At 43.9% G+C, this 27,406-nt stretch overlaps 1 protein-coding gene across 4 annotated transcripts in view; it reads left to right on the plus strand.

The window, feature by feature from the left end:
* The first annotated feature begins 424 nt into the window (after positions 1-424).
* The window catches only part of lef1 (lymphoid enhancer-binding factor 1), a 42,472-nt gene continuing 15,490 nt past the window's right edge, over positions 425-27,406 (plus strand). For 2 of the 4 annotated variants that reach the window (XM_030732785.1, XM_030732770.1), the window contains exons 1-5: positions 426-754; positions 2,765-2,831; positions 3,994-4,121; positions 24,183-24,315; positions 27,098-27,188. In XM_030732785.1, the coding sequence (XP_030588645.1) occupies positions 554-754; positions 2,765-2,831; positions 3,994-4,121; positions 24,183-24,315; positions 27,098-27,188 (620 nt within the window). In that variant the 5' untranslated portion in view covers positions 426-553. Of the gene's footprint in view, positions 755-2,764; positions 2,832-3,993; positions 4,122-24,182; positions 24,316-27,097; positions 27,189-27,406 lie in introns of all 4 variants that reach the window. The other 2 variants (XM_030732763.1, XM_030732777.1) reach the window with 2 other exon arrangements.

A 27,406-nucleotide genomic window follows, 5' to 3' on the forward strand; every position in this document is an offset into this window, starting at 1 on the left:
CTTCTCTCACTTTTCTACATGCACTTTTTCACGTTGTCATTTTTACGGGAACACGGCGGTCGTCGCGTGCTGACTTCAAAGAGAAAAGCAAAAAGATGGTGATGAGATTTTAACTCGGTGTTTGTTTCCCTTTTTATGTTTTCCTCATGACACTGAGGCGTGCACTGGACTCTCACTCCGACCCGTTTGCATCTCACTTTTTTTACGGCTCTGAGTGTCCGGCTTTGTAGTTAAACTCTCGTGACGAGAAACGGAAAGAAAAAAAGGACGCCGGCAGCAGCCTCGCTCCTCCTGTTGCTTCAGTAAAAGCACACCGGCAGCGTGCTCGCACGCCGCTTCCTCTCCGAGTGACTTACTCGACTCTCCGGTGTGACAACAGGGGAGGGTGGGCGGGGGGGAGGACGGTTGCCCCACTCCGTTTCGGACGGATTTTCAGTGGGAGTTTTTTTTCCCCCCCTCTAGTTTCGGGACAGTGGTAGCACGCGTTGTTGTCTTCAGTTTTCTCAGTGAAGCAATTAATAATAATAATTAAAAAAAAACACTTTGTAACAAAATGCCACAGTTATCAGGCGGCGGCGGAGACCCGGAGCTTTGCGCCACAGATGAAATGATCCCGTTCAAAGACGAGGGGGACCCGCAGAAGGAGCAGATCTTCGCCGAGCTGAGCCACTCGGAAGAGGAAGGAGACCTGGCAGACATCAAATCATCTCTGGTCAACGAGTCAGAAAGCAGCCCCAACAGCAACAGCCACGACGTGAGTAACTGTGTGTGTACTGATGTGGTGACTGATGAAGGGAGAGAAGATGGGTATCAACTCACAGCTCCCAACAGCAAGGAGTGAGGAAAAGCCTACAGGAGCCTTTACACAGAAGTTCTCTTACAGGAATAAGATTTTAATGAGCTTTCTATTTTTGATTCACTGTTTTGTCAGTGAAAATGCCGAACTAATGTTTATCTTCCTCCCTTTGCTTAGTTTTTTGGATTAAGCATTATTAGAGCTATTATTATTATTATTATTATTATTATTATTATTATTATTATTTATTTATTTATTTTTTTCATAATTTCTAGCTCCTCTGGCTCCTTCCTTTTCCTTTCATTGAAAATGTAGCTTCAGCTGTGCCACAGACATGGCTCTAATTCCAGAAACCTTAAAAAGATGCTCCCATAAATGCCACATGCAAACACTCAGCAATCTTCCTAATTGGAATCACTGTAGGCCTAAATTGTAATGTTCTATTGCAGTTATATTTTACTCTGAATGAAATCTGGATAGAATAAAAAAAAAAAAAATCTAAAATCTATTTTTGAGATGTAATAATTGGGGCCTTGTGGAGCAGCCTGTGCCAAGCAGGGCTGATGGCTGTGTTTGCTGTGGTACACCCTCAGCAGCTTAAACACCAGCACATGAATCCATTTAGCACACATGGCTTAAAAGCTGTTTGCCAGCAATATTATCAGTTTCCTTGACATTCACAATTTATGTAATTCCACCTAAATGAAAGGCCGTTATCTGAGATTTTGTTGTCAGTATGTGATGTTCTCGTAATCCGGCTCGTTCTTCTCATTATTTTTATTGTCCTTTTAAACTGTGCCTGTAAATAGTTTTTGCAGTTTTTATTTAGCAGGCTGTTTTTGTTTTGTTTCCCCCCCCCCCCATTTGTTTTGTTCAATTTTATCAAACTGAAATTATTTTAAGAAGCCAGATGGGTGCATGAAAAGAAATCTTTACATGTATGGATGTATTTGGATTCGTCGTGAATGTAAATGCATCGAAAGTCTCAGTGGGGGGGGGTCTTTTAGATGAATTTTTAATGTTTCCAAATTATTACACTCTTGCTTTATATATTGCACTTGGAAGATGGCATTTTTATAAGCACAGGCAAAGTGACAGAACGTGAACCATCAGTGATTTTTCTTTTTCCCTGCATCCTTCTGCCTACCTCAGGATGCGGGCTGCAGCATCCCCATCACTAAGTTGCCGTTTTGCCATTACTGGGGTGTTAATCTTTTTTTTTTTCTTCTTCTTTTTTTTTGGCTACATCTTGAACGAAACTGTACGCATTCCTCACTGAATGTCCTAGGGGCACATGAGACAGAGGCTGAATGTTAATTAGGAATCCAGTGAAGTTCCCTCGCTCAGCTTGAAGCCATCCTGAGGGGTCTGAACTCCAAAAAAGAGGTCCTCTTCCCAATTCGGATTCGAAAAGAGAAAGGAAATGGGTGTTCAAAGTGCAGAGGATTTTTCTTTCTTTCTTTTTTGTAAGCAGAAAGAAGACGACACTTTCCTCCTTTTTCTTTTTTTTTCTTTTTTTTTTTTTCATAGAATAATTTTATTTCGCTTAGCACAGAACCATTTCATTTCTAACACAAATACACTCTATTTGAATTTAGAAGGAGGCTCAGACTGGGAGATGAAAATGAGAGTGGACCTATGGTATTGAAAACAAGTTAATTTGTAAGCTCCTTAAGGACATGAAGCTTAATTAAGTGGTTCTTCTCAAGCTTTGATGCAGGCTGCTCCATCACTCTTCTATAGATAGTGGTGTGTGTGTGTGTGTGTGTGTGTGTGTGTGTGTGTGTGTGTGCACGCGTGTGTGTGTGCGCGTGTAAGCTCGCTCTGCTTTGGTGATAGGCAGGACGATGTTTGTCCCAGGAGTGTTTGTGGCTGTCTGACCACATCAGCATGTGTGTAACTGCTTTTTGAAGGCCTTCCTAATTGATTCTTCTTTTTTTTTTTTCTTCTTCTTCTTTTTTTTTACAGGCAGCTAGACAGTCCCAAATACCGCAAGATTCATATCATGAAAAACACAGAGACCATCCGGAAGATGGTAAGAGACGCAATCTGGAGCTTGTTAAATCAGCATGTGTTATAGGACAGTCAGCGCTACATTTAGCTGCAATAAAAGTCCAGATTTTTCGAACGGTTTGCTTTAGCTTTAGTAGTCGAGGTGGGAAAACGTGGCCCCTCATTTTCACCACGCAGAAGGGATCACACTGTTGGTACTTCTCTTATCAGAGCCCCTGTTTTCTGCTCATCCGAGTCTAGTCGGGACATGCTGTACCTTCATAAACACAGCTACCTGTTACCTACCTGGTAGATGAGGGTACCTGCAGAAATGGACAAGCAGGAAAATATGCACTTCTGAATAATTACTATGGCAACAGCCTAAACTCAAAAACAAATTTTTGTCTGGGTCTTATGTTTCGTGTAGTGTTTCCTCAAATATTCCCTCATGTGCCTCAGCTCTCCGGTTGCATTGTCACATGCAACATGTTGCAGCCTCTTGGGGCTTGTTGCTCTCTGGCTATTGTAGTCTGACCTCGCTGCTGCAGGTCATCATTAGGGCTTTAAAGAGGAGTACGTCTCCTCTTTGTTCCCCTTTCACTCCTGAATAGGATCCCCTTCAAATCAAACACTGGCTTTCTTTCCAACGAGATCTATGTTGCCATCATATTGTATACCAGAAGCAGTCTCAGCCCCTCCAGGCCTTATTACGCTGTGCACATTTGAGTGGCGAGCAATGCTATATTGAAGCCTCTTGTGCAAAGCTCCCCCTCTCAGGTCAAAGGCATAGAGGAACAGTTGGGGCGTCTCCTGTTTTGACACAGTCTGTATGTTCTTCTAATTGGTGCTAATTGGCACAGAGGGGCTCCATTGTTCCGCTGCATAATATGACCCGCCTCTCTGAGGCAGAAAGAAAAGGCACAAACAAAAGGCCGTAGCAAAATAGGGCAGGGGTTAAATCAATCGACAGCGATATTATTACTACATCAAAACAGCCAGGCCAACTTTGTACTCAGCTTTGTTGTTGTTACTTATCGGGTTTGTTGATTAAAATCACAAAGTTATAAGATATGACTGTAATTAGAGCTGCTGAATTTTTGACCAATGAATCTGATATTTTTGTTCTCTGTGCAAACACACAGCGACTGACACGTGTTTACTCTGTGTGTGTGTGTGTGTGTGTTTTGTTTTGTTTTTTAAATTAGGAAAGCATCAAGATATGTACAGTAAAGGCCATCCATACTCGGGCTACCCAGGTTACATCATGATGAGCAACATGAACACTGATTCCTACATGAACAATGGCTCCCTCTCGCCGCCCATGCCCAGAACGGTCAGTACCAGCTCCATTTTGTTGTTGTTGTTGTTTTCTTTTTTGTTTTTTTGTTTTTTTATCCTTTGTGTGTGTTTGTTTTGTTTCCTTCCACAAGTTAGTATTTCAGTTTAACTCGTATTATTTCATGATGTGAAATGCTGTTGATATGTGGGCAGATTCTTAGCTTGAAATGTGTTAATCAGTGTGTCAGTGCCAGTGAGCCAAAACAGAAGAGTCAGAAAGTTCACACCAATATTAGCATTTCACAATTTTGCATAGTAAGAATATAGATAAACACAAACTATTCAGTTATCAGAAAAGTAAATGATTGACAGCATTGAATGAGTGAATACAGAAGCAGGGAACAGGAATATATTTGAGAAATTAAATTAGTATTTATTTATTTATTTTGGTGGGTTAAAGTTTTTTCTTTTCTTTTTTTTTAATTACACTGTTTATGGTAGGTGCTAGTAATAGTTTATTAATGAGTCCTTGTTGGATGGACGGCAAAATCAAACATGAAAGATGACCATAAAACACCAGCCGAGATGTAACTGCTGCTTCTGCACCTGCTCACATCCAGTCCAGCCTCGGATAAAATTTTGCATGAGGAGAGGCTCCAAATGTCAAAGACGTCATTAAGAAGTCCTTTTTTTTTTCTTTTTTTTTTTTTTTTTAAATGGTAAAGTTGATTCTAAATGATGTTGTAGTCGTGCCACATATTCTGGCAGTGCAGCAACGAGTGTGGTCAGACTGAAGAAGCAGAAAGAGGGCAGCTAGCCTTTGCAAAAAAGGTTACCAAGACGCAGTGAGACACGCTGTCTCAACTTTAAAATATTTTACTTACGATATTGAACGTGCCCCTGCAGTTTTCAGAGTGATGCTACAAATAGACTGCTTGTAGACGAGTGCCAGATTTAATCAGAGTGTCACCTCAGAACGAGATTAGCGTTTTCAGAATCTCGTCCCATCTTAATTTACCTTTCTTTATGTCTTAACCTAAAATAACTTGCTTGCTTTTTTTTTTTTTTTTTTAGCTTTGTAGCTGTAACTGTTTGCTTGCTCCTTTCTGTTTCTAACCACTGCAAATTTGAACATTGTGAAATTGATTAGGTGAAATCTGTGTTTTTGAGTTGACTATTTGAACACTGATCACTTGCAGTGGGTGTTTGTCAGTGTCTTTTTTTTTTGTTTTGTTTTTTTTAATTTTTAAAAAATTTGGAGAATTGTAGGATAAAATGAGAGATTATTAGCCAATGTGGGACTCTTCATGGCGTTTCCCAGAGAGCATGGCTACATTTACTACAGAGATTTCCCTCCTTAAGCTTTTGGGTGAAAATGCATTCAGAGTTAGAATAAGCGGGTAAATCATTCTACAAAACAACCTAATTTGTGTCTTTTTGTTTCAATTTCAAACTGTTTGGTTGAGAGAAAATAATTCCTGCAAAAATTCAGCTGAGCCCAGAATACTTCAAGAGTTGATTAACAGGATTTAAGGAAAAATCAGATTTCTAAGTGTTCACGTTGGAAACATAAACCTTATTTCATCGTAAGAATAACCCCCCCCAGAAATATTCTCCTTCAGTGTTACACGTTTGTGTTGCTGTTGTGCTGTGTTTACGCTCACGCTTTGCTCAAACCCGCCCCCTTGACAACTGCACATGACCCATGAAAAACGAAAAGGCCAGCCATTACGTTCCACAAGATTGCTGTGAGATAAATACACTGGTTCTCATCTTGTTAAAATCTTAAACGACGCATGTCTACATGACCCAAGAAAACCCTCTAATTAGCCCAGCAGAACTGAGGAGGCCAGCATCACGTCTCTGAGGCTACCCTGCAGAAGAGCTTATAGTGCCGTGCAGGGGTGGCGTGTGTTGCAGATATAGCCCCTGTGACGGTATTAATTTCAGGCCAGCTGCAGGTCTCTGACTGGCGGCTTCCTGTGTCTGTCCCGTTTGCAAATTTCTCCTCAAGACAGACATAAAATGCAGGGCACACTAGCAGCTGTCCACTCTAATCCTGTTTTGTCCATGTCTCTGCATCGCACTCAGGAAGACAACCAGCTTCAGTCTGTCTGCGCTTTGGCGTCTCCGCACGCGGAAACGCTCGCACATGGAGTGAAAGCACAAAAAGCCCTCGGTTGTTGTGCTTTTTGCAGTGCATGCGAGTTGGTTTCGTCAGGGTGAAGTTGTGAAATGTGAGCTCTGTGTTGTTGTAAGAATCGGTTTTTGGAAGCAGATGTGATTGTCGGGGGCAGATGCCACATGCTGTGTGTAAAGGATCTTCATTCACACGCAATTCTATCATGGAATGATGTTAAAATTGCAATGCTTCCTCCCTGCCAAAGTTGCAGAAGGTGAAAGTATGTGACATTGTGGAGGGGAAAAAGAAGCTCCTGATTACCTCATGCTTTGCTCTTTTCAGTTTATAAGTAGTATAAGTTCAAAAGGGGGTATGATACCTTCCAAATTCTGTTTTTGGGCTTGTTTTCCGGTAAATTTTAGCTATTATTCTATTGTATACCACCGTGCTGAAAAAACTCATAGAAGTCTGTATGGAGACCAGCTGACTGTGTGAGAGGAAATTACCCCTCACTGCAGATGAATTAGGCCAGGCAGTTAGGCGGTATACTTGCTGCCAAAACTTCTAAAGCCACGCTTTCATTTCATTTACCATGGCTGCTTCCCCCCCACCCCCACCCCCAATTTTCCTCCTTCCCTGTCTTCAATAAAACGGTAGTCATTTTATATACGTTTCTCTCACTTATCCAATAAAAAGAGCCAAGGCTTGGTGGAAGGATCACGGAACATGAGTCCTCTGGCTTTCTCACTGATGTCAGCTCGCTGCCTCTGCTGCTGGCCACCGCAGCCACAGTATCTGCAGGCCTGGGATCGGTTTTCACTGAGATCAAAGGCGCATTCTCTCTTTCATTCCCTTCCATCCCCAGCCCCATCACCGCCCTCAATCCCAGTAGTTTAGATTGATTTCCATTGACCATGACATTCCTGCACATGCCGTCCAGTCGCGATGGAGCTGTTGGGAGTTGCTGATTGTCAGCAGATTTTAAGACTTCCAGCTTGATAAGTTGACTCCGCCGCAAGAGCTCAGAATTTGAAGTGTGATGATTCCAGTGGCCCATACGTGTGGATTTAAAACAAAGCTAGCCAACTTAAGGAGTCACCGGCTTGTTAAGAATACTTTAAGTGAACTTACAGCTTTTAAAAGATTTGGAGTATACAGTCCCAAGCATAAAAGTGTAAGGATTGTAATAGATACCTTTGTGATGATAAAGCAACAGACACCTTGAGTTTCTGGTAAATGCTGGTGGGAACTACTATCTAATTTGAAGCGTGTACTTTAAAGTGATTATCACATTTGCCCATATTGGATTGTTGTTCATTGCCTTGGCTATGATTATTAGCATGTAAGGAACCAGGTGATTGTGGGAAGAAAAAACACACAAAAAAAAAATCCAAGTTAAAGCAGGAAATCAGCTGATATTTCTTCATTTGTTTCTTGTTGATGCATTTGGCTGATGTATGCAGAAGTAAACTATGCTCAAAGCACAAAGCAAAAGCAGTGGTTTGCTACTGTGAGCTCTTTATATGAACAAATGGACATTTTTAAAGGAATGCAGTGTGTGTGTGTGTGTGTGTGTGTGTGTGTGTGTGTGTGTGTGTGTGAGCTCTATGAGGGATCCTTTGCATGGGTCATCATACTAACACTTATTAAGCACACGCTTCACTTTTAGATACCATTGAAGCCATTTGTGTCCTCTAGAATTGTGACATGTCGCAGTCTTATCGGTTTCTGTTGGCCCACAGGTGAATATGGTTGGAGTAAAGGATACATTATGCTTGTTTTATTGGCCTGATTTATTTTTTTTTGTTTGTTTGTTTGTTTTTTATTCACAGCACAACTGCATAATTAATAGCACATTATTATAATTATTTTACCCTTTTGGCCGGGGATAGCAGCTCCCCAGATACCCAAGGACTCCACTTTGAGAAGCACTGACTTAAGCAGACAGAAGCACACACACTTTTTTTTTTTTTTACTGCTGTCCACATCAGGATTAGTTTTGTTTCTCTCCCATGACAGCTTTCTTGAGCATTTGCAGATGCATCAGATAAGGTGAAAAGTGTTTTCTGCATGAAATGGTTTATGGTTCTTCTATTTTAAACCTTTGCTGTGTAAAACCAGAATGACTGTTGAGAGCAGTAAGGGGCTCTGTTCGCTCAGCGTCTGTGTCTTTATATCGACAAATGAAAGACTTTGCAATTTTGGTCTGAATGATCATAATACAGAGTCTGATCTTCAAAGCAGCAGGGATGTCATCGCACCAGGTTTGACGTGTGAAAGAAGATGCACTCGGTGCTTTGAGGCGTTTGCTTATCATCGTATCGGTGGTTCTTTAGTCCCACGAATCAAGGCTGGGAATCGAAAACGACAGCTTCTAAAAAAAGCTCGCCGCGCCTGTGATGGGCAGAGCATATTTTTAAATGACCCAAAATCCTTTCTCAGAGTGTGCTGCTGTTGTCACGCAAACACCCTCCCGTTTGCAAAAACTCCTGTTTTACACGCTGCTTCCTTATGTTTAAACAAATCTCTAGAACCAGTGAGCCCACAACATTCTGCCATATCCCTTTTTTTTTTTAATAAACTTATTAATGCATGGTTGACAAGATAAAAGCACTGCGGTGTGCTCTTAGTTTTAAAATCGTGATGGTGCAGACACGGAGTACCAGGTTTTTCCACCTTAGTATGAAGATGTGTTTGTGATCTCCAGCTGCGTGAGAGCAGGCTTGTGAATCTCGGGCATCAGTTTGAAGAGGGAACGGGATGGTATCGCTGGGTTTTGTTGCTGTGGTGGGGGAGTTTAGTGAGCTCCCTCTCCGTTGCCGTTCAGTCTTTTTTCCCTTTGGACCCTCAATTGCAAGATCCTCGTGGCGAGAAAGAGGGGGGAGGAGGGGGTGCAGCGCTGCACTTTCCTTTGATGTAGTGGGAACGTGACGGATCTGCTAGCCAGTGTCTCGCAGCGTGGAATCACTAACCCAGGCTTACCTAACGGGATTTGGTAGGACCGCTCTGGTATCCCTCAGTGCCATGTGTGTCCCAAGCTCATGCCCTCAGCACTACCGTGGAAGATCCCTGTTAAAGAGAACACTACATTTACCAGCAGCCTTCCATGTCCACACATAATGTTCTAGATGGCAGCTTATGGCACCTTGAGTAGTTTCTTCAAGTCTCACAACAGGCTGGACATGCTTTGTGAAATTTACTGGAGCGCAATGTAGCATTTTGCTTTAAGCAGCTGGCCCCCATATGATTATCTCACTGTCAGCTCATCTAATTTTCAGTACGCAGGATTTGGCACAGTACGGTGTATGGTTGTGTTTTAGTCTGAAAATATAGAAAATATAACAACTGTCAAAAGACAGATGTATAACCACCCCACCCCCCGCGCTTAAAAAAAAAAAAGGAAAAAAAAAACACCAATCTGGCAGCTTATGTGTCAGAGCCACGCTGACATCAATGTCATCTGCTGTGCAGATCCATCACACAGTGAAATATGTGTGAACACATCAAGAACTGCAGCAGGGACCTCACACAGTAGAGAAACTTTTTTTTTTTTTTGTTTCTCCTTTTGTTGTGCCGCTGGGTCGTAGTGTTTTTATAAACTACAACATTTAATTGCCAAGGTTTCTTCCCATCCTCCACTTGTATGGTGATGCTGGTTGACACATTCGCTCCATATGCACGGCGCTAATGATGTCATGTGGTTGCAATCACCTTATCAGTGTTTTCATCTCGTTAAATGGAGCACAGCAGAGTGATCGTCTGTTGGACCAAGAGATATGCCTCCTTTTTTTTTTTTTATTTTTTTTTGTTTAAGATGTGAACCAAAAAGAAGACAATCAAGGTTGAAGTTTCTGGATGATTTATTTTTCTTGGTAATGCCATGGCCTGCTGGTTGATTTGTTAGACTGCAAGATGGTACTCCTGTTCCTGTTTGTTTAAATTCTCAAATAAGTTTTTTTTTTTTGTTTTTTTTGTAAGAATTTCTGTGCTGTTGTATGACAATGAAAGTGAACATCTAGATTAAGGCATCAGGGGAAAAAAAAAACGCTAAACTTTTCACATGAACTCCTGAAAATAGAGTGTATGCCTTTCACTTGTAGCACGCGGGAAGAGGTAATCTGCATCAGTCTTGTACTCACTTCTGGAAACACTCAGTTTGGTGCTGCCTGACTGTGTCGTGCAGGAGGCAGGGTACGGTATGACCACTCGCTAGCTATGAATACTACATACTGTTAGCTGCTCTACTCTCACGCTGGCACAACCAGACATCACACAGAGCTGGTGCTGGGGAGCTGACAGGTTAAAAACTGTGTAGTGACCCATGGTGGCTGTGTTGGACGTTTGCTTTCTCGCATTAATCCCCGTTGGGTAATGTCTAGAAAAGAGCAGCACGGCATGTGTTTTAATAAAGAAAAAAATGGCCTGAGCGATCAGCAGATATAATCGCAAACTCGTGACTTCTTTCTGTACGTTTCCATTTGGGAAAAAGGGCCACCAACGACAGTTGGTTGAAACTGTTAACTCTTCAAAACCTCCAAAAGGCGTCTTGTGTCGAGAGAGGCGATCGGGGAGCATCAAGGTCGTGAGCGTCACATGCCGGCGCGCTCTTGACACGCCCTGTTGACGTTTATTTTGGGCACGTGTTCTTGTTCAAAACAAAGCACTCATAGACGATGACACTTTCTTCGCTCCTGTTCCTCTCACTGAATTGGATGAAGCTTAACCAATCAAGCAGTCCTGCCTGGAGCCAGCCAGCCAGGCTTCCGTGGCCAGACTGCTGCTCAAGCCCACAGCACCTGCTCAGAGGGCTTCACTCTTCACCAGCAGTCTGCCTCTGATCTCCTGGGGTCAATAGAGGGCCTCGCCAAGGTTGTCCCTTATGCCCAGTTCTGTTTGAATGGTCTGGGTGTGGATTTCCTGTCAGGGTGGATCAGAAATGTAGACTAGAGGGCAGTGTGTGCATGTGTGGAGTACTTTTTTTTTCGTCAAGTTGTTTTGTCACTCTTGGTTATGACTGCATAGTTAAAAGGGGTTAGTGGGAGAAGCCTCTGGGAACAGTTTTGGAACTGAGTTTCAGCCTGAATGCGTTCAAAATGAATCAGTCACCAAAACTAACTTTACAGTTGCTTGTTGTTGTTGCTTAAAAATACAATTTATAAAACCCAACAGCACAAGTTTAGTCTTTAAGCCATGATTGAAGCTTGGCAGAAGTTCCTGAAAGCTGATCACAGTACCTCACTGTTGCCTGATACAGCCATAAAAAAAAATGAGTAAAAAAACATGAATAGCTTTATTGACTTCATCCTGACAGCTTGTAGGGTCTAGCCGGTGTAGGCGAGCAGTGTTCGAACTAGTAAACTGCAGGAAGGGGAACAATAGGATCACAGGAGTGAAACATGGCTACAAATCCTGCCGGCTGCGTTCAGACTTCAGAGAAGCTCAAACAGCCCTCACTTTGTCCAGCTAAGAAATAGAGCTATGATCAATAGCTGCTCTGTTGTATGAAGTTGGTCAGTCCCGGGCGTGCTCTCGCCCTCCCTCCCCTCCCTTTTTGCTGTTTCATATTTTTCAGAAGCTCATTATTTCTTTCTGCTGTGGGTGTGAGTGCTAAAGAGGCTCACACATGCAATGTGTATCTGACAGCGCTGAAATATTAATGGTCCCCAGTGTAGGAGGTTGGTATAGGGCCGACATAGTTACAGTACAAAGGGTGCCTTCTTGCCACCAGGCTTTATTAGCCAAGCTATTAAATGAATAGATGGATATAGCTTGCACACTTTCTTCATGCCTCCTTTTGTGTTTTTGAGCTAGACATCAAACCACTTTCTTTTCGTCTTAACGGTTTCTAACTCACACTAAAGTGCTGTCAGACGACGACTCACGCACGCATGGGCGCACACACACACACACACACACACGCACACACACACACACAGGGGTGCTTCACTGAACTATTGAGTTTTCTGTGGGAGGACAAAGAGGAGGGCTTTGCTATCAGTTCATTTTGTGTGGTCTTGGTCATAAAAAACACCCTGCTCTTTGACTGTGAAGGAAAAAAAAAAAAAGCCTGCCTTTAATTTTTGGGAAACCCATAAAAGTTTGTCGCTCCTTTCATATCGGCACTGGAATTGAAAACAAATGCTACAGTCTCCCCTCCTCTCCTTTGAACTAGCCAATTATGGAGTTGTGAAAATAAAAATCAGTCTGCAGATCTCTTTACTCCCTCTCCTTTTCTTTCCTCTCTCGTCTCTTTTCCCCTTCTTTCTCTTGTTCAGGCCCCCCCCCCCCCTTGTTTTTGAAGAAACCGAGGGGGATCACTGATGTCAAAGTCAAAACCAAGAGCATTAAGAAAACTGGCGAAATGCAATACAGCTGCAATCCAACATGACGCTAGAAAATAGGGCTGAGGAGCAGAAAGCCTCTCTCCCGTATTCCCAGGGCGCGCAACTGCTCCCGGCCTTGGCTTTGATCTCTTCAAAGCCTCCTGCCTCCTACTAGATGGAGAGTCTTGGCTGCTGCTCGTGAGCACTGGAGAGAGGCAGGCAGGGAGGGATGTGGTGGTGGTGGAGAGGTGGGGGGTGGGGGGGTGTTTGGCTGGGGAGGGGGGCCATCGTCTTTTCCTTTCCAGGGCTGAAATCAATCACGGTGCCGAGGCAATTATGTGTAATTCAACCTCAGCCAGATTAGTGACTCTTGTTACCTGAGCGACCAGAGCTCTGTAATCTGTGAGACACACCGTCCTCACCGGCAAAGGAGTAGCCAGGAACAGGCGAGGGCACTTGAGGGGAGAGGAGGGGACTGAGGGGGAGAGAGGGAGAGGTGCTGAAAATCAGGCTGCCATGCTGCTGCCCAGCAGAGCAGAAAATCAGAGTACAATGAAGTGATTACACTTGCAGATGTAGCCATATTTATGGCGACGTGGACGGAGGAAACGGAGAGAATGAAGAGCGCTGATTGCTATGGAGCTTGCTAGTTAGTGTGTTAACGAGCCTGGTCCCTTTTGTGTTAAAACATGTGCGTAATGTCACCTCTGCTGTGCTTCACAGTCCTCCCCCACCATCTACGCCCTGCCCCCCCCCTCCTCCTCCTTCAGTGCCATATCTCTATCCCTCATGCCCTCCACAGTCGGCTCCGAAATGCAAGCTCGGCCAAGGCTCCTGCCCCAGGCGCCCAATTTACTATGGCTGGAGAAAAACTCAGTGGCCCCAAGTCACAGAGGAAAACAGCAAAGCTGAATGCTGTTCTTTTCCTGCTGCTGCAGTTCGTCTGATCGCTGCAACAGTTTCAGTGTCTTAACACACAGCAGTGTAACAATTTACGCCCTTCTGCTTTTTATTTGGCTCACTGAGAAGATTTATACCAATTATGCCTGCTTCTAGTTTGGGGGGGGCTAGGAGTTTGAAACTCATGACTAATGCTGCCTAACCTACGTTAAGATATTATTTATTCCTATTTTTCTTAATAATCTGAATGTTTTTGTGTTAGATTTTAGATACAGTTAATTAGTGGGTGGAGGGCAGAAGGGAAAAAATTGCAGATTCACATTTTTTTTTTTTTTTTTGGAGCGGTTAATTGGAAATATATGATCGCCCTTGCTTTGATTCTTCCTTTGCGCTCTGTCTGTAAGCGCTGATGTCACAGTTATGAGAACAAGGCTTTGTTTTTTCCCCCAGCAGTCACTTGATGCAGGATGATGAAACCCACAAAGATATCTAGCAAGAATGTGTTTGTTCATCTGATGAGCTCGCCTTGTGCTCCATGTTTCTTTTGATCATCGGACAGCTCGGCGGTGATGGAAAGCTCTTATTTTCCTCGTGGGATGTGCGCATTAAATAAATTACGCATACAGTCGCACAACGTAGTTGATCAGGACCGTAATGTCTGCAATAGTTTTAACCAGGCCGGCTGACGGGGAAGTGGTACTGACTCTAAAAATATAAAGGTCACGCTGAATGGATTATGTGGCAAGAATGGAGCGACCGTCCAGCTCAGCGGGAGCCCTTAAATCCACTATCAGCCATAACCCTCGGCTCAGGGGCCAGGTGACGCTTTTCATGTCCTCCAGTGGACAGACATCACAGAGGCATCCTCCACTTTGAGCTGCCCGTCATCAAACAATGCATCAAAACATCAAATCAATCCACCCCCACTGTACCCCTATCTCAAGATGAAAGATTGAGGTGGGTGGGGGCATATAAGAGCTCACCACACCCCCACACGTCAGTTCTGCACTTCCACTTCTCCTGTAAGCAGTGCCACTTCCGTGAAGTGGCTTTTCCAAAGCCACCCTTACATCGCCTGGTTTGTAATGAAAAGGTCAAAACAGCTTATTATAAATGGGGAATTACATCAATATCTGCCATAGTCGCACTGCTGTGGCAGATATTGCTGCCCTCAAGCCACAACTGTTGTAAATTTGGCTTGTGTGAACAAGTAAATGTTCTTGTGGTTGAGGGTGATATTAATTGTATAATAGTGGAAAGAAAGTTAAATTCACTTACGCATGTGTTGGAACATTTTAGCCTGTTTTGGTTACTTTTATTTGTTTGTTTTTAAACCTGTCAAAAATTGGTGAAAAAACCCCTCTTATGGTTTTCAAAGGCACAAGGTGGCCTTTGCAATTCTCTCTACAGTTCAACAAACAAAACATTTTGAGAAGTTTACTAAATGGAAAATCGTGAACTCACTCTTCACACTTTTGCTAGTTATTCCTAATTTATGGTTTGTTGATGAAATAACTCAAAGTTGCAGCTCATTTGAATGAGACAAATGAGATTATATTACGCATGTGAGTAGTCCAGCATTAATAAATCCAGCTAAGAGCTGAATTACAACCTGGTTGTGCTCATTATATGGCTAAACATCCAGATCTGAGGCATCAGGTGCATGAGCGTGCCCTATAATGTTGCTGTAACCATATGCCCTGAGCCTAAGAAGTCCCTTTTGTGTTCCAGAAATTCCCTATTACCATTTCTTTAGGCATATCAAGGGATAAGCAGACGTTGTCCATTGCCATGTTGTACATGGTCATTGTTTTGTTTGTACTAAAGCCCACTAAACCCTGCCACAAAGCTAATTGACGGGGTGGAGTTTTCTTGTGACCGTTCAGATCCTTGGAGAGGTTCTTTAAGTGTTCCCGGCTTCTGTGGGGATGGAGAAAAGCCATTTGTTCGGAGGGGATCAGATTTGAATAGCTTTGTGCTTGCCATTCAGATCTTAGCAGGGGCGTGTGCGCCTGGCTAGGAAAAAAACCCTAAAATGTGTGGTTTTGATTAATGACTAATTCCACACTGAAAGGCAGTTGTTGGTAGTCTTTACCAGTTAATCCCTTAAAACGTGGAATCGCACCCAAACAGTGGGCTGCTGGTATTGTTGTACGGTCCATAATGCGAATGAGTTGAAAGGTTTGCAGTGTGATCCACAGCCATGAATGCTCCCGAGCTCTGCGCCACGAACCATTATAACCTGTTCCACGAGAGCCGTGCAGGTTGTGACATAATGAAAAACAGCAAGGAAAAGAGATGGATCATGCATGTCTTCAAGAGCACAGGTGCACTGAGGTGAAAAGGGTAGTGATGATGTGACGGCGAGGTCAAAAGTTCAGATCAATGCCTGAACACAGGTGTCATGACACCTGAGGCAAAAAGGGCTTCGTGTGGTCTGCTGTTTAAAGATTACATAACCTCACTGAACTCTCTCAAGAAACTGAAAGTGCTTCCAAAAAATCCCTGCCCTTTTTTCTTTTTCTTTTTTCTATGATTAATTTTCATTTTTTGTTCCATTAAGTCATCAGTGTTACTCACTAACCCATCAATATTTTTATTCTTTCTTTTCTTACACATCATGTGGGTGGGTGTGCATCAGTCTGAGTGAAATACAGAAGAAAACTAGGTCAATACTCTCCTCAGCTCAGGCAGAAGCGGCTCACATTCAAATCACCTCCCCATCCACATTTTTCCTGGTGTGTGTGCCACTGAAAACCTTCCCAGCAAAAACACGGCAACGCCTCTGCGCCCGGCCGCTGCCTGACTTCGCCCATCTCTCTTTGGCTAGCTCGCAAGGCTAATATTAACCTCCTCCTGTCCGCAGTGGGAAATTTTGCATTGGGGCTAGCTGGGGCTTAGCGAGAAGAGCACTGTCTTTAGCGCTCGTCTCCACAAGTAGAGACACACAAAGACCCCCACCAGACTCTATTTTCCCCCCTCAACGCTGAGCTCCCAAATCCAAACTGACAGCCATTCATGCCCAGAATACCTGGGCGAAAGCTGAGGGGGGGAAACACTATCTAGGTGTAGCAGGCAAATCCGCTCTTGTTCGACGGATCTATGAAGCTCCTGCATAAGGCAATTCATCAGCACTTTTCCTCCCATTCTGCACCGCATTTTCTCTCCTCCTTTCTCCCCTTCTGCCATATTGTACGGAGGCTAAGGTTTTAGCACACTAGCTGCACAGAGTTAGCTTGTGCTGCGATTTTATTTGTGTACATGTCTCGGGGCCTTTGAGTGTTGTTGTTGAATGTGGATGTTGGCACCACCGTGCTTGCCTGGCCTGAATGCAGCTACTCAGCAGACCATAGCTGGTTTCTAATGATAAATCATGCAGTGTGTTAATGCAGCAGTGGGGTTTCTATAAATAGTTGCAGGAGAGGGATGCTGATTGATTCGGGGGGGTGTACTCCAAACATTTGCAAAGGTTGTGTTCAACATAGGGGCCCCAAGATTTGCATTCCTCTTGTGTGGTTTTTAAGTGCACAGCTGATCAGGTAGATTTATTTATTTTAAATAGAGGTGCAGGTTTAAGGTTTGTCTACAGTCATTACACAATTCTGCTGTTATTCTACCTGATAGGATTTTAAGGTAGCACATCTCTAGAGTTTCAAAGCAAGTGATGGTGTGTTATAGAAGAGCAGCCATGTTCTTTGTGGGGGGGATAGATGCCTAGTGTGTGCTCAAGTGTGTGTGCGGTCTGTCTTTTTGTGTATGTGTTTGCGTGTGCGCTTGCAGGCCTGCTGACAGTGGCACTTCAGCAGAATGTTTGCCCTTTCCTTAGTCCTTTGATGTGACCAGGTCCTGCTGTGATAATGAGCCCTGTGCCCCGCCGCAAGGTGAACATCCTGCAGTTCGCCCAGGGCTCTGCCAGAGCAGCAGCCCAACCCTCCACCACACACACACACACACACACACACACACACACACACACACACACACACACACACACACACACACACACACAGGCACAGAGGAATGGAGAAGCTGATCTGCGCTCAGAACTGATCAGCTTCCACACATAATAGTGCATAATATGAAGACGCTGACAGCATTGATGCGGCACAGGAGCATGTTACATACATAAACAAAATTCTGTGCTACAGGAAGAGAGGTGCAGATAATAAAAATTAGTTGCCATCACCAGATAATGAGACATCCACCCTTTTTCTTTTTTAATCACATGCAAAATTTTGCTGCTCCTATCTGCTTTGATCCTTTGCTCATACCGAGGCTGCTAGCTTGTGGCTGGCTCTGGGCTCTGGTTAGGTTTAGCATTAGCCACTTTCCCTTTGTTAGTTTCTTTAAAACGTCCAAGTGTTTTCATGATGCCCCCCCCCGCCCCCTTCACTCTGGCAAACTTTGTTTTTCTCATTTACACTGAAGGACTCACTAACAGCAAAACAGCCACTCACCAGCGATGTGCTGCTGCTAATAGCATATGGCTCTGTGTGTGTGTGTGTGTGTGTGTGTGTGTGTGTGTGTGAGAGCTACTATTTGTCTGTGCCACTGCATGCATGTTGTGCGTGCATGATATGGGCCAGCTAGTAACTGGACCGGCTGAACACCTTGAAAATCCCGGTCCCTGGCTGGTCAATCCATCTCTACTAATAATGATGGTCTATATAACTTGTTTCCTCTGTGCCTTATTCCTCCAAAATCTGTTTAAAAACACACCAGTTGGTCTTCCAGTGATCATGGGTATTACAGTTTATTTTGTAAGTCCACCCAAAGCGGTCCTATTGCGTTACATTCTCATTCCCAATAGGAAATTTGGCTGAGAGCCTTAAACCGGGTTGCCCCTTTGCCTTTAACCTCACCATTTCATGTCTTAATGCAGATCCTGCCAATTTTATTTATTTATTTTTGACTGCAGAAATCTGACCAGATCGCGTCTGTAAACATTTATGTATCGCTTTCAACCTGACAAAAATCTGAACTGCGTACAGTCACAGTTGTGGGTGTGGATATCTCTCATGGGCCTTTTGTGAGCTGCTTTAAATAAAAGATTGCCCTACACAGCATAAATGAGAGAGAACATTTCTCCCTGAACGCATTCATCATTCGTCTGCCATTGTTGTAGTAATACAACTCTGACCTCATGCATTACACGCTGCTTGATGTACTTACCCAGGGCTTGACGCTTACTCCGAAATATGTTGTCACTGTCTCATGTCTGAATGAACCTGACTGACAGATTGATGAAGCTAGCAATGTTGCATATCTCATGTCTGAACAGTGCTTAATGCATTGCTGGTTGTTCAGTGAAAATATGCAATGCAAAGAGCCTTTGCACCACATTCTTGTTTTTCATTTGCTTCCCTTACATGCAGGAATTTGGACTGTAGTTACAGTAGCATTTATTTTGTCAAACATAGTGTCACAACGTGGAATAGATAACACATTTGAATGCGCTATTCAAACCCTCTTCACCTCCTGTGTGCACCTTTTTTGGAGCCAGAGCTCTTTAAAAGCAGACTCCCTGTCATCCTACTACTTCCCTTTCTGTGGCTTAACCTGGAAGGAAAAATAGCATCTGGATCATTTAAATGTGCTTTTCCCCTCAGTTTTTTTTTTTTTTTTTTTTTTTTTTTTTAAATAGCACCGCGACGTATAGAAATTAAGAGTTGAACACTTTAAAAAGCGGATAAAGTCTTTTCATGTGAGGCAGGCACATTTCACACAAATTATCATCTTTGCTCGTTGAGAATGTCAGCCTCGCGCGATCGGTTTTGCTCGGAGCGCACGCTCTTCATGCCAGCTGAAGGATGATGGGTAATCCATCTCGTCCTATTCTGATGTGCTCGGTGGTAGTGGGGGGAAAAAAAGAAAAAAAAAAAGACACTTGGCTGTTAATAGCTCTTTTGTGTTCATATGCAGCATGTATGTATTAAAGTCATTAAATGTGTGGTTAACACAGCCTTCATGTACCATGACTATAGTTTTAAAAGCATGTCTGTGTGTTTTGCCTTCAGTGGCATGTATCATTCGTGTGTGTTTTTTACTTTGAAGTGTTTGACATCAGCTATAGTTGGTATGTCTGTGGGTGCAGCGTTGGTATTTAGAGGGCAGCATGACAAGTTCCTGGCCTGATAAATTTACACTGCAACTTAGCCACTGAAGCCATAAAATCGAACATATGGAATGCGTTATTTTTGCCCTAAACTCCACTCAGCTGCAAGTTTGTGTTGCCCTTTATACCTTCTCTCTATTTTTAGCAACTGGCTGCTGCTTTCAGTGTCACTGCTTCCCTTCGACTGTTGAACTCTTAGCAGCACTAAGAGTGAATGCGAGATTTTTTGATCGGAATATAATGATGAGAGGGCCAAGGAGACATTGGGAGAGCATCACAGATGTATATTTCTCTCCAGGGCATGCTTTTCCTGTTATTCACAGCCTCCTCCGCCGCTGTCCCTGTGGTTAGCTTCGTTTGTTCGTCTCATTACCCTTGGCGCGTGGCGCTCCTTCGCTCGCCTGCCGGCCTGGCTTTCTTCTCCATTAATTGGGTTTCGTTACATTAAGCCCCCCCTGGCCAAGGGGCCATCCTGCCAATAAAACATTCCATTTTTAGCGCTCCTCTCAAAGCTGGTGGGGTTCAACCTGCTCTGCGAATGGTAATTGGTTATTTATTTAAGCTTCCTCAGGTTGGTCTCTGATGAATTTTTTTTTTTTTTTTTGGTAGAAGTGGGAGGTACAGTACCGCTTTCTTCCTGTGCTGTAAAGCTACTACAGGAGAATGTTTGCTCACTTTTGTTGGAAAGGCTGTGCAGCTTGTGCACAAACACACCTGAGAGCGAACACCTGGTTATGAGGGTGACTCTGTAGGATTCGAGTAGTGGACACACCCTTGCTTCATACTCCCAACTCCTGGCATTTACAGAGTCTTTGTGTCTGTAATCTGGCCTTCTTTTTTTTTTTTTGAGCCCATTATCAAAGGAAACAGTAGCGAAAGATGTACTTAAACAATCAAAGGAGGGCGTGTACTCTCTGCTAGTGATTCACCGTTAGTGAGAATCATCATCATTTTATTGAAATTTTGTTGCAAACGTTTGTTGATGGCGCTCATAATTACAGACCAGTTTCTTGTTTCATCTTCTTTTATTCCATTAACACCCTCAGACCTCTTTCGCACACCCTTTCCCTCCAGAGTGCTGAAAATCCTGCGAGGTGAGGTTGGGTTTTGTGGTGAGAAGGCCCTTCTTAGTGAATAGATTTAGCAGCATGGGAATCCATAGCCACTGCTTGAGCTGACATCTCCCCAGCTGTTTGTGAAACACCTCACATGGTTTTTACACACTTGATTGTAGCTGCGGGCGCAGAGAGTCCTCATTGCATATAAATTACAGAAGTGGGAAGTGATTATTATAAAATTCCCGCTTTCCCTTTTTTCCACTCCACTCTGCAGAAGTGGTATAATTGAGTGGAGTACAAAAGCTATGCTGTGAGGGGAGAGAGGGAGAGAGATGCTAAAAAGGCAATATTGCAGGGATGGTTACTCCATACACCACATAGAAACACACACAAACACACATATTCATGTTTAGCAACCGTGGCGCGATGTTGGTGGAATATGACAGAATACAAGATCACAGACGCCGACGTGTCGTCAGAAAAATCAGACGGGAGGGCTGGGTGGGGGGTTTAGGGGGCACAAAAACAAAAAGAAACAAAAGTGAAACGTCCCATTTTTCTTCCCCACCCCCAATTTCAGACGGCACGCCAAGTCACTGACTCCCTGTGCTGAAACACACTGGAGTGTCTCCTCCATGGAGGGCTTCCTGCCAGCTCCAGTTCCGCACAATGAATTTCTCTTAAAACCACATCTGAAGGGTTTTTAAAAAGGGCCGGCCAAGCCTGGATATGAAATTCCAAATGGAACGTTTTCTTTTCAATCCTCGCCGCCTCTCTTCTTTCACTCTCCCTGAAAAATATGAATAGAAAGATCTTAAGCCTATTATTTCTCCTATACAATAAAAAAAAAGGGACCTCCAATATGGATGCCCTCCATTGCAACAGTGCAGCTACTGCTGCAGCAGTAGGGCTTCAGGATGGGAGTGAGAGGGAGTCAGATTATGACATGGCATGACCCTCCTGGTTGTTGGCAGTAGTTGAGTGTCTCCAACTACTTTGTCCAGGAAATTGAGTGTTTTTTTTTTTTTTTTTTTTTTTCTGTATATGAGCTGACTGGTCTCCACCTGATGGTAAAATGGTGCCTCGGTGATGACTCTTGAATAAGAACCATCTAAACCAGGATTTTGCTTGACCTTGATATGGTTTGCACAATCAAATTTTATGTATATCTGGAGAATAATAAAGCTGTTAGAAGCCTGAAGGACATTTTTTTTTTCTTTCCATTTCCTTTCTGAAAGTAAACTATGGTTAGGTCATGCAGTTTGTGTAAAGTGTGCACCTAAATAGGCATAAATTTGCTATTGGTCACATAGGCCTGCAGGTTTTTCTCTGGTGGATTTTTCCACAATGGAGGCAGTTTATTAAGAAGTTGAGAAAAATGGGATTTGACAGCTGTAACTGGGAGAAGCACAAAAGAGGGCTTCTCCACTGTGGCAGTAAAACTCAAGCTTTCTTAGGTGCTAAGGAGTCAATCGGCCTGTTTTCATTGTCGTTTTATGTGTATGAACAAATCTGAGAGAACTTTTTGTTTCCACCAGCTTTTCTTTCAAAGTTGGGGAGGACATCCAGCTTTTAACGATAGCCTTCCAGGTTCTTATCTCATTCCCACAGCATAACAAATGGGAGTGGAGAGGCGTAAAATAATATGTGTGAGAATGCTGTCATTTAGCCCTGGTGGAGGCATGTCCCAGCCACTGTAGTCCTGGTTAGTCCCCTCTTTTAGGCTTAGCAGCCTTGTTAATAAGCCTAAACTTCTTAAGGATGAGGCTGGACACTAACCTTTGGCTTTTGCTGACCAGGGTCAAAGAATGCAACACACCTGGCCTGGGGGTGGGGGATGGATGGGGAACCCTCTGCATCCTGTTTAGTTTTTAGGCAGGACTTCTCTTGTGCGAGAAAAGACTTTACCATGTGTGCAGTGCAACCTGTGCTTTATGGTGCTGTAACAGCCTCCCGTCCAAACTGGGAACTCAATTGGCCTAAGGAGATTCCCGGCATGATAAGGACTCTGATGCGAATGATGCTTCATGCAGCTGGAAACGCACACACCACACACTGCTCTTTGAGGACATTACCAGAAGGTGGTGAGAGGAGGGGGGGGGGGGAGAAGGAGGGAGGGGGTTCTTAAGTTGAAATTGGTGCCAGTCTGCGAGAGGTTCAGAAAAACTCAGACATTCCAGCCACCCCTGTGTCCAAGGGTTTTTTTTTTTTTTTTTTGTGGTGTGTGTGTGTGTGTGTGTGTGTGTGTGTGTGTGTGTGTGTGTGTGTGTGTGAGTGTGTGTGAGTGCGCGTGTGTGCGCGAGGCGGGGCACCAGTCACCACTTAGCACTCCTAAGAATGTCACCTTGGCACACACATCACTTGACAACAAAGTGAGAACTAATGAAGAACAGTCCATTTATAATTATCATCCCTTCATAATTTGATTCTCATACTAAATTTAGATGGGTATCTTTAACAGTACTGCTAATCATGTGACTGTTTCTGGGAAAGAAATCGATTAGAGTTTCCTAAAAAACTCAGAGAGCTCAAAGCTTGTGGGAGCCGTCTGGTGTAAGTCGTGTCTCACCCAATGGTGCACCGCCGTCTCTGCGATTAGCCATATATCCTGTGGAGGTGATATTTTGACTTCAGCTCAGCTCTGGGCTCAGATTGTAAATAGTAGATTTAGCATGGCTAAGCATTACCATGTGTTCAGTGCAGCTGAAGCATGTAAGCGCTGTTGGCTGGGGGCTGGGGGGGTTTTTGGGCCTGGTTCGATCTATCTTAGTTTTCGGGAAGAAGGTCTTTCTCTTTCTCTCTCTCTCTCTCTCTCTCTCTCTCTCTCTCTCTCTCTCTCTCTCTCTCTCTCTCTTTGTCTTGTCTCTCTGTCTCCGTTTTTCTGTCTCTGTCTCTCTGAGTCAGCCTGGGATGAGGGGTCTGTGGCCAGGCCACTGTTGACGTGATTACCCCTGCATTAAGTACCACTGCAGACATCTGTCTCACTCACGCTCTCTCACCATAGCCAGATCCCCACCACCCACCACCATCTTTATCCTCCTCCTCCATCCCTCATCTCTTCTTCCCCGGCTCTTGGTCTGTAATGAACTCCCCTTATTCACCAGCTAATGACTGCCTTTGATCTCCTGCCTAAGACCTCTGCTCTAACTCTACCCTGCAAGTCTCTCTTTTCTCTCTCTTTTCTTTGCTCTATCGCTTACTCGCTTCTATTCGCTCCACCTCTGTTTGCATCTTTCTCTCCTTCTCTGTCTCAGACATGCTCGCACACCTCTTTGACCCCCCCCCCCCTTCGGGGAAGTGGAGTTTCAATCCTGCTTACCTAGGCTAAACAAAGTTTTGAGCTACTGGGCCTAGCCTAGTAAACGAAGAAATGTTTGGTTTTTGTTTGTTTTTTTAGCAATATCTTGACCATGCTATTAATAAAGAAGATGCTGTGCTGCAGAGCAGACCACCTGCACTGTATGAATCACGTGTAAGGGATCAGAGCCTTTTTTTCCAGATGGAATAACGCAATAAAAGGCATCATCTTTTTATAGTGTTGTTTTTTTTTTTTGTTTTTTTTTTTTTTTTTAAATAAACCTTGCATTTTTCTCCACAGTCCAACAAAGTCCCCGTGGTGCAGCCGTCTCATGCAGTCCACCCGCTCACCCCTCTGATTACATACAGTGATGAACACTTTGCTCCAGTGTCCCATTCCGGCCATCATCCCCAGGATGCTAACAACAAACAAGGTAAGACACCATAGAAATACCATACTGTGCACCATTCTGAAGCTGTGCTGCTCTTTCTCCATATTTAAAATCCTTTTATCACACTGTGTGGAACTAAATGGGATCTTTTTTTTTTTGTTTTTTTTCCTAAATATAAGTTGACACAAAAGTCAGGGGTAGCTCTGGACTAAACATTTTGTTTTCAGCAAGCTGCTACTCATTTGAAAAGTGAAAACTTTATTATACAAGGATACGATGAAGAAAGCTTATTATAGCAGCTGTCACCAGGCCTCTTAATGAAGTTCAGCATATTGTAAAAGTGCAAAAATCCATTTAAAATATGAATTTGAAATGGATTTTTGCATCACCTCAACTTCCAGACAATGATACAACAGCTTGATGTGAATGGCATCAGAGAACGAATGTCTGGATAGAATGGAATCAGTATAGAAATGCACACACACACACAAAAAAAAGACCCAAAATGTGTCGCAGCAGAAGTCATCCTTCCTATCATCTCTGAGTATGAACTCATTTGAAGCAGCCTGTGGGATGGCACGCTGAGCTCTGCTGCCCTCTCCCTCTGCACCCTTTGCCTCTCAGTTATAACATCAAGCTGCAGCTCTGACAGCTGCAGAGGAGCTCCTCAGCCATTTGGGGCGAGCTTCTCAGCCCTGCACAGCTGGAGACTTTGGCAGCTTCTCGCTAATGCAGAAAAAAGACGCGGCCCCTCCGTAGTTTTGTCCCGCACCTTGTCTCTTTTCCCTGCTTTTCTTCTCCTGCGGCTGGCAGCTGAAAAGGAGGAGGAGGGATCAGACAAGATGTAGGCGATGATGATGATGATGATGAGGCTTGGAGGTTCTGAGGGACCAGCTATAAATAACAATGTAGAAATGAGCACAGCAGTACACAGAGTAGTGAGATGAAGGGAGCGGGACATATAAAGAAACAGTGCTCCACATATGTCAGAAAAATCACGCGTCTGACGCGTTTTGTTGAGGCAGGAAAGGATAACAGGTAGCGGAATTAAATAATAAAGGCACAGTGTGCGCATTAGATTTAACAGTTTTTGTTGTCACGTTGTACAGTTTGAGGAGAAAAAAAAATGCTCCCCATTTCTCTGTTCATGTCGGTCTCTGACAGTCAAGAGCTGAAAGGAGCCCTGGAGGTCTTTCTCTTACTATTTGATCTTTTGCACCCGCAGCCCAACAGAAATCCATGTCCAAGCGATCCAGTTGCAGAATTAGCAGCAAATGATTTCCCTAGGCATATTCATGTGTGTGGATATCAGTAGAGCTAAGCCAAAATACTTAAAATGAAATCTCTCTTATTCTTTTTTTTTTTTTTTGCTCTCTCACTCTCTCTCTCTCTCTCGCTCTCTCGCTCTCGTATCGACCAATTGCCGCTCTGCACTCCTTAGTGGGCTCAGACTTTGATCTGCTCGTTAATTATGAAAAACAATCATGGATTTTCTCATTATGAGCTCTAATATGCACAGGGCCTGCAACGCGGGATGGAAGGTCGAGCGGGGGGCGGGGGGCTTTTGTTTAAAAGTGGAAAAATAAAGCGAGAACACAAATTTGACTAGTGACCTTTTTTTTTTTTTTCTGTTTTCTTTTTTCAATTCCTGGTTCCGTGGTGAGAATCATGTTGGTGTCACTTGTTTAGAGAGGAAACGTGAGTGTGAAGCTTTGTCGGATGTCAACGGGAACTTGTGAAAAGGGGGAGTGAGTAATTAGGCACCTTAGGGGTGTGAGTGACAAGGTTAACACGCCGGGGCGCTCGCTTATTCCCCTGCTGCTTCAACCATTGCCTCCCTCTCTTCTGCCCTCAGAAGAGCCCTAAAGGAGTGTTAGGTGGTGGATTAGTAGGCAGGGAGTAGTGCTATCTGTTCTATGAATCCAGCGTTGCAACACTGGCTTTGGAGATATAAGCCTCCCACTCGGCCAGCCTCTCTGAGGAGGGAGGCCCCCTTCAGACCCCAGCCTGGAGAGAGAAGGAAGAAGAGGGAAGATAGAGGCAGGGAGAAAAGGCTGGCTCCAGCAGGGATTAGAAGATGGTGTTAATCTGGAGGCATTTGCCCTCTTTTCTTTGTGTGTGTGTGTGTGTGTGTGTGTGAGTGTGAGAGAGAGAGAGTCTTTGAGCGCACATGTAGGCACATTCCACTTGTCTATGTATAAACAGTATTTGCTGATATCGTCAGACTCTAAGTCTTACTGTTACTTGCACTGCTTTGAAATGGAAAAACAAACGAGTGTTAAGGCAAAGAGGGGTGAAACCTTACAGATGTTAAATGTTCGTCACCTCACAGCCCATTTCTCACTAAGTCTTCTCACAAAACGATACCCCTTGACCTTGAAGCCCAGCAAGAGCAAGCAAGCTGGAGATAGAGGGGCTTAGTCCTGGAGATCCACAGACAGCTAGTCTGTGTCAATCCTGTGTCTACAGGGAGAGCTGCAGCCTTTGTCATAAAGATGAAGCCTCAATTATCCAGCTTAAAGATGCTGAAACACACTGGAAGGAATCAAGCTAAGCGGGCAAAATATTATCCCCTTTCACTGGTTGATAAAGTGAGGTCAAGAAGCCATGACAGTTCCTGACTTAGATCAGAATATCTGGCTAAAAAACATGCAAACCTTATTTGAAAAAGCATTCAAGTCTAACTTTAGATTCCTGGAAAATCTCTGCTGTGGACGCATTTTAGTCAGCACTCAAGAAGTATATACATTTTCTACCCTGTTGTTGTCTCCCTGTGTCTGCATTCTGCCTGTCTAATAGTTGTGCATCACTTTTGTTTGTCTAGGAATGCCGAGGCATCACCCCGGACCAGACATGCCCAACTTCTATTCCCTGTCTCCTGGGGGAGTGGGGCAGCTCACATCACAGCTGGGATGGTGAGTCACAGGCAGATAAAAGCAAAAGCCTGCACGACCGATTCATGCAAACAGAGAGCAGAAACGATCCTGTGTTTTTTACATCAGATGGGCAGTGACACTGTACCGGTTTTGTGCACTGAATGGAGAAGTACTGGCCTGGAACAGCAGCTTCCACATGGAGGTCTGCCTCCGGTGGTTTGTGCTGCGCTGCTGCGGCTTCAGCCACACCGCTCCTC

The sequence above is a fragment of the Archocentrus centrarchus genome, chromosome 1 (assembly GCF_007364275.1).
Source record: "Archocentrus centrarchus isolate MPI-CPG fArcCen1 chromosome 1, fArcCen1, whole genome shotgun sequence".
Classification (NCBI taxonomy): Eukaryota; Metazoa; Chordata; class Actinopteri; order Cichliformes; family Cichlidae; genus Archocentrus; species Archocentrus centrarchus.